This window comes from Crocodylus siamensis, chromosome 3 (assembly GCF_052110815.1).
Source record: "Crocodylus siamensis isolate JL-2025a chromosome 3, ASM5211081v1, whole genome shotgun sequence".
Taxonomy (NCBI): Eukaryota; Metazoa; Chordata; order Crocodylia; family Crocodylidae; genus Crocodylus; species Crocodylus siamensis.
In genome coordinates, this window is record NC_143397.1 from 171,478,656 (window position 1) to 171,491,116 (window position 12,461).

General features: G+C 41.7%; 1 protein-coding gene across 2 annotated transcripts in view; it reads left to right on the forward strand.

The window, feature by feature from the left end:
* Window positions 1-11,524, forward strand: part of MYOM1 (myomesin 1) — a 104,315-nt gene extending 92,791 nt beyond the window's left edge. For both annotated transcript variants that reach the window (XM_090039747.1, XM_090039744.1), the window contains 4 exons: window positions 1,035-1,071; window positions 1,370-1,392; window positions 3,389-3,444; window positions 10,579-11,524. In XM_090039747.1, the coding sequence (XP_089895873.1) occupies window positions 1,035-1,071; window positions 1,370-1,392; window positions 3,389-3,444; window positions 10,579-10,875 (413 nt within the window). In that variant the 3' untranslated portion in view covers window positions 10,876-11,524. The remainder of the gene's footprint in view (window positions 1-1,034; window positions 1,072-1,369; window positions 1,393-3,388; window positions 3,445-10,578) is intronic.
* Window positions 11,525-12,461: the final 937 nt, after the last annotated feature.

The window sequence follows — 12,461 nt, forward strand, 5'->3', positions numbered from 1 at the left end:
TCTCAATGCTTGAGGCTTCATTGTGCCTGCAGGCTCTGAGCGATAGGATGATCTGACAGTAGTCATTGTTGCCCCTCTCTACTGTTTTTCAGTTTATGTGAAAATGTTTCTTTTCTTCTCCTTAAGAGAAAAAAATAGGGCTGGCTCCCTCAGGTCAACACCAAATATTTTGTTGTTTGACCGGTTGCATGCACTGGGTGTGAAAAGTACTTGTAAAAACAGATTTTGTTAATATCTTGTAACCTATAATTAATTTGAAACGTTGTAGCTTTGTTCCTGATGTGGCTTTAGTTGGATACTCACAGCCTGTCTCTCCAGCTCTCTGCATTTAAGCCTGATCTTTTGTATTTATTATATGTATATATATATATCCAGGCCAACTGCCTCAGCCGGCATTGGGCTGCACTGCTTGGCTAAACTGCCGCGGGCTTTATGGCACCATCAGGTGTATTGGAACAATGCTGGCCCAGCATTGGGTACAGCTGCCTCAAGTCACTAGACATGGCCTGGGGGTTCAGGCGCGCCCTCTCTTGGCTTAGAGCCAAGCTGCCTCTGGCTACAGTCCAGTGACTGCGGCCCTACACGAGGTGCTGACAGACCCCATGGCCCCTGGGCATGCTCTGCATCTTTCTCTGCATTCCCCAGCCAAGAATACTGTCATTGTTTGTGCTGCCCCCAGCCATTTTCCAGCGTGGCACCCACCCACTGCCTGCAGGCCCTAGCACTGCTGTACATATGAGGGGGCTGTCCAGGGTGCTGCCTAGCCCAGGCTGCAAATGCGTTCACCCACCAATCTGCGTTAAGGTGCCTTAAGATATACATATATATACATATATCAGCCTTTCATTTAATTAAATCCCTGGTTGTTTTGTCTTACACAATACCAAAGTAAAGTTACCTGGTTGTTTTGTCTTACATGATACCAAATGGGTTAATTTTAATCTTCAAATTATTGGCTACAACATAAGTTATAAGCTATTGTTCTATGATGACTGTTTATGAACGTACCCTTAACATTATTTTTCTTTTTAAAGCATTTGATGAAGCCTATGCTGAATTCCAGAGGTTAAAGTAAGTATTACTTATAACAAGTGTCATTTAAATACAATAATGGTGCTCAAGAAGAGGGAAAATATAGTAGTGTTCATTTTGTACTGATGTTAAAAAAGACTTTGGACCAGATCTTGGTTGTAATAAGGTCAATGGAAAGTTATGACTCTATTGATAAGGAACAAGCAGAATTAGCAAGTGATGTACTCTGTAGAAAATTTCTTTAACTGATTAAAAGCACTTACAAAGCTTAACCATGCTTAGTCAACCTAAATTAACTTAAAATAAAATTGGAATTTTTTTTCCCCCTCAACTACAGGCTAGCTGCCATTGCAGAGAAAAGTAAGTGGACTGTCTTTTACAGTGATTTTCATAAATTGTTTATGATTGGTTTCCTTAGCACTGTGAATTGAAACTGTGTGTGACAGACAGACAGACAGAATTAGTTTATCCTAATACCATAGAAAAATGGATTTTTTTCCATGACTGGCATGATAATATTTAACTAATCCCAATATTATTATAAATAAATTGACTTTTGCAGCTTTTGCTTGTTTTTATTGCCAGATTAGCTTCAGGTTGAAATTTCTTTGCCTTCTCTAAGCAAAAGTAACTTTGATATGAAGGAAGGACATTGTTCAATTGCTGTTGAATTATCCCATGTGGTAAATGTTTTCACATCACATACAGTAATATGAAATATTATGTATAATGGGCCAAAGTCACTGCCTCTCTGAAAGTAACATTTTGAATTTCTTGACATATATATATTAAAAAACCCTAATCTCAGTTAAGAAAAACATATTTAGTAATTAATTCCGCTGTTCATAAACAGTAATTAATTCCATGAATAAAGCCATTATACATTGACTACAAGGACTAAGCTCTCTAGGCATCCTGTCTTATATAAAGATGTATGGAGTACAACAGATGAATTAAACATTTTAGAGGGGCATAGGTTGTAGCCAGGGGTGGGCCATTATTTTGGGCAGAGGGCCACTTACTGAGTTTTGGCAAGCCATCGAGGGCCGCATGACAGGCAGCCCAGGGCAGATAAATATTAATTTTCTAAAATTGTTAGGGGCCCCATGGGCCGGATAGAATGGCCCGGGGGGGTCCGCATTTTGCCCACCCCTGGTCTAAGGACATAGGCAAACAAGGTTCTTTGGGTAAATCTGATATCTTTTATTAGACCAACTAAATAGTTGTAAACATTTTTCTTAACAAACTTTCAGGTTTAAAGCTTTCTTAGCAAGCTTTTGGGGTTTGAAATATTTTAGCAAATTCTCCCCACTTCCTGCATCTTTCTTTTCCACAAAGAAATGATGCAGACGGGTAGAATCTGAAAAGACAACGAAGTATAATGAATATGTTGTGATCTGGGCCCCTAACCCCACCTTCCCACCTCCTGCAGGTTCATAGGAAATTAGCAGTCCCCACCACTGCCACCACCACCCACAGCCAATGTGATGACCAGTAATCATACTGAGCACTGAGTGGTCTTTTCAAGCTATACTCTAATTCTGACTTTAGTTGGATGTGGGGAGTAGGGAGGGAGCATATCACATAACAGAGTTTGACCCAAGCCCTACACTGCCAACTCTTTTTCAAAAGATTATTTTTGACAGAGTCCATATTTTACAAGGTGATGAACAACAACTAAGCTAAAGGGAAAAGCATCATGTGTTGCTACAAGATCAAGAGCTGCAACTAACAAAACTTTACTCCACTTCCTAGAATAGCTGTAGCAAACAACTGTGTGCACTGGGCATGGTTTTAGCTGTATGGGATTGCAGTAGGGTTTTGAAACTAAAATAAATCAGGCTAGATTCTGATCTCATTTACACCTGTATAAATCCAAAGAAACTCCAATGAAGTTAATGTAATTATTCCAGACAGCGTAACTGAAATCAGAATCTGTCTTTGTATTTAGATCAGAGCCTTAATATCCACTTCAGAGTCTCTTCTACAGGCTTTAACTCATCTCTTTTGAAAACACAGAATTGCTGTTTACTCTGGAAATTTAGAAAAATTGAGCCAAACACTTTTACATTGTTTGTATATCCAGTATTCATACCAAACTCATCAGAGGTAACTGCAAGCAAAGGCCTATGCTTCAATTTTACTGAGTAGGTGACAGATATTAACATGTGGCTTTTGCAGAAGATTTGCCATTTTACAACTGGTGTGCTAGGAATACTGAATATCTTTCATCATTTGCATATGCCAGGGACAACTTGTACAAAAACAGGATAAAAGAAAAGTGCTGGAGGAAACAAAATCTGGGACAGAGTTGATTGTGTAGACATTAAAGGAAACTGTATTTGTGTATTTTCAGATCGTGCCCGCGTACTTGGAGGTTTGCCCGATGTTGTCACCATCCAGGAGGGCAAGGTACAGTAAATTAACTGAAACTTTACATAGCAGCTAACCAACTTTGCTACCATTTAGAGAAAGATTCCATGTTAAAGTTTCATCTAAAGTATCTGTTGTATTATTTATTAAATTTCAGTCTTTTGTACTTATGGGGTTACTTTGGATTTATATTAATATAACACAGTTTGGGCCAAAGACTGCTCACTGGAGGAATAGGGTCCATGTAGGGAATGCTGCTGTAGTAGTTCTTGGGAATGACTCTCACTACCCAAGAAACCTGTTCATGTCTAATAATCATTTACCAACACTGCATTCCTGGTTTTTATCAGCTCTCCACTGGGTTCCATCAAGTCCTAATGAAATCAATTTTACCAAAAAGTACAAAGCCTGATTAGGTGCATGGTCTGGTTCACAATTGTCTTTCCTGCTGAAGATCTACAAATATGTTCAGTAATGATCAAAAGATGGAGCAGCACCTTTTCTCCTTTCTCTATCACGGGCTGTGTTAAGAACGCCAAAATATAGGTGACAATCACATGTGAGCTGAAGGTATGCACTCTAAAAGAAGAAACTCTGTTATGGGAATGATTTTTTTCTTGACAAGGACAGTAAGAGTGCTTTCCAGATCCTCAGTGTTGATCTAACAATGAGAAAAAACAGGGCAAAAATATTTTAATGTGAATTGAAGGGAAATATTGGAAATCTAATGTCCTAAACTGCTTTGTCTCATGAATAATAGCACATCTTAGCATTCTCAAGAGAGACAGGTACCACACAACTCCTTTTTCATAGGTTACTATCAGTTAAGGAAAATACGTAGGGAATAAGAAGTCCTCAAAGACTTTTAAAAATTGCAACAGAATAGGAGCTGTCCAGAGGAAGAATAAATCATTTTGCAGATTTTCAGCTAAAATAATTGTTTTTGCTCAGAGATAAGATTCTGATATGGAGCAAAAGCTCAGCTGGTTACATCAACTGAGAGTTCTTTGCCAGAAGAGGGTTGAAATTAAGTGAGAATAGATGAGTATTTCTAAAGCAAAATGCAGTGATTATGTGTGTGGGGAGAGAAAGAGCGAGATTGAGAGTGAGTGAGCGAAAGTGCAATCATTTCATATTATAAAAAAGCAAGCTGCAAAGGCTTCTGCAGACATGCATTGCCCCAACCATAAAGACACCTGTGTTTTTGTGAAAGATTGGGGCACTAAAGTCCCAGCAAGGATATCCATGACCCTATAATAATGAATTTATTGAAAGTCATTTTTATCCCCTTTTTTGCCCAGGAGCAGTGTAGTGCTCCTAAGGGGTATACTGCTTTTAAAAAATTTATGGTTAATATAGTACAAACTTTTCATTGTACGCTGCCAGGGCATGTCCAAAAATAAGAAAAGTCTCTGACAACGTTTTATTCAAAATTCTATTCCTAAATGATAGGACAAAACCTATTACCAATAAATAAATAAAAATAAAGACTCAAACAGAGAATGCTTTGCTTGGGCTACGTTCTTCAAGATCATGGGTCTCTTTGGAGATCTCTCATCTCAGACCCAAATACTTGTTCCTTACTCTGCACAGACACCTTAATGCTGTGTATGTCGACTGAGTGGGCCGGAGTTGAGCCTGCAGGGCCCTGTGCTACCGCCAAATGCTGCCAAGAAGTGGCAGGTATTGTTCTCTGAGGTGCAGACACTAGAGCAGTGGTTCCAGCACCAGCGGTACCTGTCAGTGTGCCAACTGACTTGGGACTAAGTCCCAAGTCGCTGCTTCTTCTTGGTGGTACCCAGCAGCAGCAGGCTTGGGCCCAGCCCACTCTTGACTGATGCTGGGAAGGCAGGAACGCAGGGAGGGGGTTGAGCTGGGGCCAGGCTGATTGCATCCAGGCCAGCTGCCTCAGCCAGCATTGGGCTGCACTGCTGCAGGCTTTATGGCACCATCAGGTGTATTGGAACAATGCTGGCCCAGCATTGGGTACAGCTGCCTCAAGTCTCTAGACATGGCCTGGGGGTTCAGGCGCGCCTTCTCTTTGCTTGGAGCCAAGCTGTCTCTGGCTACAGTCCAGTGACTGCGGCCCTACACGAGGTGCTGACAGACCCCATGGCCCCTGGGCATGCTCTGCATCTTTCTCTGCATTCCCCAGCCAGGAATGCAGTCATTGTTTGTGCTGCCCCCAGCCATTTTCCAGCGTGGCACCCACTCACTGCCTGCAGGCCCTAGCACTGCTGTACATATGAGGGGGCTGTCCAGGGTGCTGCCCAGCCCAGGTTGCAAACACCCACCAATCTGCATTAAGGTGCCTTAAGGTACGAACATGTAGACACATGCCTAAACCACTTTAATGTGCCTTAGGCTAAGGTGCATTAAGTTTAGGTATGCATACATTCACAAGTAGACAGGCCCAGAAGGTTCCTTGGAGGGGAACACTGAAGAAAGAAGCTAATGTCCCCAACAGGAATAGGCTAGGGCATTTGCACATGAAACTGGAACACAGATATAAGGATTTGGCCTAGTCTTATCATCAGTGATTTCTGAAATCCTGTAGTGGTACATACTGCTTTATGAACACATTGGTAAATAAGGGTCCTTCCCCAAGCAGTAAAAATACCCAAAACAGATAGATGTACCATTACACACAAGGGATCAGACCTTCTTGGCAGTAGGCCCACAATTATGGAAATTCCCTCCAGATGATATCAAAATGGCCAGAGATCTTACCATCTTCATACTGAATTATAAGGACTCAGCCTCAAGAAGAGCAGCAGTCAGGCAACAGCAGCTGGGTAGACAAGTTAACCCTTCTCTGCCTGATTCCCCTGGGACAGGCAGCCAGGCAGCTACAAGTATGTGGGGATGGAGTTGGAGTGGGGGCAGGAGAGGAAGCCCGGGGGGGATGGGGGAGGACAGGGGGAAAGGGCAGAATGGGAGTGTGGGGGATTCTTACCTTTCAGTCCTCCAGGCCCCTACTGAAGTGTGACTGCTTCAAACTTGAACTAGCACTAACACGGAACACAGTGCAGCTCACAGTGTAAGGTGTAACAAGGCCCTAAGACTTATTTTTTCATGCAGAGACAAAACGCAAATAATAAACAGTTAATGCATGACAATGTGAACACAATACCAAAGAGAGGATTGGTGATGTAAGGCTAAACAAAATGAAAGATTTGAAGGAAAGATTTGAAGAAGAAAAGTGTTATTGTTTCTGGTGTGTTGCACTGAATTAGGGAAAATTGGCATGTTTTCTCACTGTTAGGGTTTGAATAATGCCTCTGATACATGTGTGTCATTGATATCAGCCCGTTAGGATCTTACAGTGGTAGACCCCTGATCAGTATTGATCAGTGGCCTGTTAGATTGTGTAGCAATGTTAGAGACAGACCTGGCTGAGCTTGAACATGAAGGAGAAATAAGAGTTTTTTCTCTTTTCAGCTGTTTAATCAGATTGGAACAATATGCTGATTTCATTGTCAAAAACATGTTTACTTTATGGCATACGATTGAGAGGACAGGGTGAAGAGCCCCACTTATCATCAACCGCAGCTGCTCCAGAAAAATAGATAGGGGTCATTTTCAGCAGGCTTTGACTGCTGATGTCCAGAGTCTGCACTTTCCATTTGTTCATACCAAGATGAATAGTTTTGAGAGGAGGAATTTTTTTTTCTTTCTCTTGTTTCTATTTTATATCTTGTGTGTTTTTGGTTTTGCTTCTCTAGGAATTTACTGCACTGTGGCCTGCTGTAGTCAAGTGCTTTTTTGTGGGGAAAGATTATATTTCACCTCTACCCATTTTCTTGTTTTCTTATCCCAGCCCTTCACCCCATCCTAATCCTACTGTTTCCTTGGATATAATTCCCTCTACCTTCAAACCAAATTTGAAATAAAACTAGATTGTGTTTTAAATTTAGAACAATGTACCACAGTTCTATGGCAAATACAGTATAGATACAATTGATAAAATGATGCATTTTCCTGTTCCAAAGAAGAGGATACCTCTAACTGAAGGATTTAGCTCTGTAGAGATAAATTTCCCCAAGTACAGAGCTCCAGTGCAAGGACTGATGATCACTTAAGTATCACGTAACCCCTACTTTTTGTACTTATGCTGTATTCCATGGAGTTCACTTTTGTGAGTTCTTCTAACAAGACACAATATACTTTATTTTGATATTTTATTCTTGTATCTTGTCTTTGGAAAGCTCAATAAAGCTGGATTTTTTTAAAGCTTAGTAAGAAGCAACTACACATAGGGAAGGAAGAGGAAATAGTTAGCCTAGGAACCAGACGTTGCTCATGCTCCATTTCTCGCTCAACCCACCCATATTCAGAATTAAAGTTATACCTTGGCAATAAGTATCCTGAACATGCACACCATTTTTATAGCTTTTTAGAGAGTTTTGTTCCATGCACCAGGCTCAAGAGAAGGGCTAATGCCTGCTAACTGGGATAGCTAAGCACTGAAGGAAAAGTTAGACATGCTTACAATCCTAGATTTTTACAGTGCCTGTATTCACCTGCTTCTGAGCAGAGTTGGAAACAAGGATGTAGATAGCTGATTCATGAATTCAGACAGAATAACCTGACTAATTTTGCCTTTTTTTTTTTTTACTTATAAAATATGTATAAGGGAATCCATTCATTATTCAAATTTACCTTGTGAAGAATGGCAATCTCCCCTCCCCTTCTATCCCTAGTTTCAGAATTATTCTGAACAATATCTCTCAGCAGAGGTGGCACTTAATCAGGTTGGATAACACCCTGCTCCATAACTCTTGCTAAAAGCAGTATTCATAGGAAAAATAAGGTTCCCCTCCTGGGGGATCCTTCATCTCAAATGGAGGAAGCAGCATTCACTCCAGTTGTGAGAGCCTTCATTCTGTTAATATCCGTACATTATTTGCCTTTATCTTAATAATTAGCCAATTGCCCATCAAGAATGATGGGGTGGGGGGAGCAGGCAGGAATGGAGGCCCAGGCCTCCTCCATTCAGGCCTGTTCCTGGCCCCACTGTCACCACTGACATCATGGTGCACCCACTCCTCCCCCTCTACCCCCCCACGGCAGGAGTGGGTTCAAGGCCAATGCGGGGAGGGGAGTGGCGAAGGAGTGGGCCCAGGCCCAAGGGGGGAAGGAGGCCCACTCTTTCCCTCCACCAGCTGCTGCTGTGGTTGCATTGGGTCAGGGCCGCTGTTCCCCCACCCCACATTACCTGCAGGGAGCAGGGCAGTGGGGGTCAAGGCTAGCTCTGCTAGCCTTGCCCACTCCTTCTGTCTACTCTGTGTTGTCACCACCTCTAGGGAGCAAGGGCGGGGGGTAAGGCCAGCCCCTGTGTCCCCTGGGTCCCCACCATCACGGTGGCAGGCTGCCTTCTGTCAGAACATTTCACACTGATTGGCCAATCAGAGTGTGAATAAAGCATTACAGACAGACAGACTTAGGCTTTTATAATATTAGAATTCTTTAATACTTAAGGGTCAGTGCAGAAGCAAAAAGGATCTTGGAGTCATTATTGATGGCAAAATGAACGTGGGCCAAGAGTGTGGGGACACAGTCGGGAAGGCCAACCGCACCTTGTCATACATCAACAGATGCATCTCAAGCAGGTCCAAGGAGGTGATCCTCCCTGTCTATGCAACACTGGTCAGGCCACAGTTGGAGTACTGCGTCCAGTTCTGGGCGCCGCAATTCAAGAGGGATGTGGACAACATGGAGAGGGTCCAGAGGAGGGCCACTCACATGATCAGGGGGCAGTAGAGCCCAAGGAGAGGCTAGGGGACCTGAACCTGTTCAGCCTCCACAAGAGAAGGTTGAGGGGAGAACTAGTGGTTGCTTACAAACTAGTCAGAGGGGACCAGCAGGCATCGGAGGAGTCTCTGTTCCCCTGAGCACTGCCAGGAGTAACAAGAAATAACAGTCATAAGTTGGCAGAGGGTAGATTTAGGCTAGATATCAGGAGGCGCTACTTCACTGTCAGGGCGGCTAGGATCTGGAACCAACTTCCAAGAGAAGTGGTGCTGGCTCCTACCCTGGGGGTCTTTAAGAGGAGGCTAGATGAACACCTCACTTGACCCCAGTGTTCTTTCCTGCCATGGCAGGGGGTCAGACTTGATGATCTGCTCAGGTCCCTTCTGACCCTACGAACTATGAAAGGGTCAAATTCAGTCTGCGTGGTGAAGGCAATATTTAATATCTGGCAATCTTGTGTGTGTGTATTTTGGGGTTGGTATTGAAAAAGACTGAAGCATTAAAGGCATGGTGCCACCTTAGTCAGGGGGCATATGCCCCCCCCAGTGACCAGTCAGTGACTGAGGGGGAATCACCCTGCAGCCAGTCTTACTGACCAGGGGGGTGGGGTGGGGGGTGGGGGTGTCACCCTGGAACTGATTGGGCTGACTGGGAAGTGGCCACACCACTTCATCCAGAGCTCCCACTCCCCAGCGAGCACTTGCAATGGGGGCACTGGCACTCCCACCTGCCCCCTGCCCATTGCTTAAGTGAGGAGCACAGCCTGTCAGGGGGTGCACCAGCGCTCTCAGGGGGTGCACATGCACCCCCTAAGTGTCACCACTGGTTGAAGGAGTTCTGATGCTTAGTGCCAATCACATATTTAAAATTTTAGCAGTTGGATGCTATATACTAATTGTGTCTGTAAAATAGCTTAATGCACTGTGTAGATGAGGCTGTCAGGTGGTAGCTCAGAGAGTTCTTAAAGCAAACTAATTAATTTAAGTGTCTTAATGCTTAATCATTATTTAGATCATTATGATAGATTTGCCTTCAATATTCCTGCAGCATGTTCATCATGCATATACATCATGCAAATAAATCCATTTGACAGTTTTCAAACACTTGCTTAAGGCCTAATGTTCAAATGCTACTAATGCCTAAACAGGTATTAAACAACAGTGAGAGAGAGAGAGAGAGAGAACAGTAGTAATGATCATGAAAGAAATGGCAAAGATCTGTGAAATACTGAAGGTTTTTAATTTTTTATGTTTCTTTTCCTTGGTAACACATCAGGCTATAGCAAAACACTACTGATCTTGGATCCTTGCATCCATTTTTTAATAGAAAGCAGCAAAGAAGGGACTTTCTGGGAACTATTTGTCAATATGGATGTAAACAAATATCTGTTAACAATAATCCTTTGTACATTTGCTACAGGCGCTTAATCTTACTTGTAATGTCTGGGGAGATCCCACCCCAGAGATCACATGGCTGAAGAACGAGAAAACATTCACAGCAGATGACCATTGCATCCTGAAATATGAAGCTGGAAAATGTGCCAGTTTTACCATTACTGCTGTCAGCACAGTCGACTCGGGAAAATATGCCCTTCTGGTGAAAAATAAATACGGCACAGAGACAAGTGATTTCACTGTAAGTGTATTCATACCTGAAGAAGAAGGTACCATACCTTACCCTGAGCACATTACAGGAGCTAAGAAAAAGAAAGTGTGAATTTAAGAGTAGAAAGCAAAGGAATAGAGGAGAGATTAAATAATAAACACTGACATAATCCATGTGTGCAAATTATTTTATGCATAGTAGAGGGTCTTGACCTTTCCACTGACTTCACTGGTGTATTTACTACTTCTTTTACATGAAGCAAAGTAGTGCCTTTGCTAATTAATCTTCAAACACCATTCGTTTACTATTAATCTCAAATGGCTTCTTTTTGCAATTTTTTTCAAAACAAAAAGATTAAGGAAGTGTTTCATGGGAGGTAACCAATGAAGTGACTGAAAAGATTAGGAATGTTCTAGGCTAAAGGAGATGGTTTTTTGAGCAGCAATTTAGACTTTTTTTCAGACTTTGATAAAGTAGTCTACATGGAATAAATCATAGAATAATATAGGTATGAGTAAAAGAGGTCCTGAATCTCCTTTACGTGCTTTGGAAGTGTCAAGGAACCACTTAAGAGTTTGGTTATACTTAGTGCTGTAAAGGGGCTATAATGTAAATGAAAAATCAGGCTGAAGATGCTAAACCAATGAATTTGTTGTATGTGTTCCTATAACGTTAATGTGTGATCATGTCAGCAAAAGTGTATGAACCCTCCTCAATGTTTATGAATAAATGTATCACAGTTCTTTCATCTCTACCTCCACCTTGTTTCACTGTCTTGTTTTATTGGTCACTGGTTGTTCACGATAGCCTGCATTTTCATAACTCCTTTTGGCCACAATAATCTTCCACTCCCCACATTTCAGTGCCAGTCATCACCAGCTTCAGCAATTTTGCCAAATACTTAAGAACTTTCCTAAGTTTAAGCTCAAGTAAATCTAAATAATAATAATAACACTTGATTTCAAGAGGCATGATCTTACTATTATATGTGTTTTAAATACTTTGGTGCATTGAAATCCTAGTAAATCACTTACGTAAAGTTTATCATAACATCTGTTATTGGATATTAACATCACAAAAAATTAGCACTGAATAGCAAAATCATAGGGGCTGATTTAAAAAATGAGATGAATATATGTTATATTTATAAACTTAGATTTATAAACTTATTTCAAAGGGATGTAAGAGATGGTGCCTGAATTTCTGCTGTTGTTATTTGTGCTGTGGTCTGGTGGACTAGGCATGGGGATAGGAGTTGGGAACATCGAGTTCTTAATTCTACCTCTGCCACTGATTCACTGACCAGAGAATGTCCAGACATTCATTCTCTTGGAAGAGACTCTCTGGAGAGCGACCTCTGCCATGTTAGACAGGTAACTTTTCTCCAGAAACTGCCTTTTTTTTCCCAAGAGAAAGTGTGCCCACCTATATGCTTGTGCTTTTTTTTTACTAGGAGAGCTGATGCTCCTGATAAAAACATGTCCCAAGTTTATCCCTACCGTGATTTCAATTAAGTTAACTTGAGCAAGTTACTTAATTTCTTGCTGTGCTGTTTTTTTCACATGTAAAATGGAAATAATACTATTTAGATACTTACCTGACAAGGACATTATGATGATTAATTACTGTTATGTTTAATGATGAAATATGCTATACATTAGGGCTGTGCAACGTTTCAGTTCCTGATTTAATTCGAC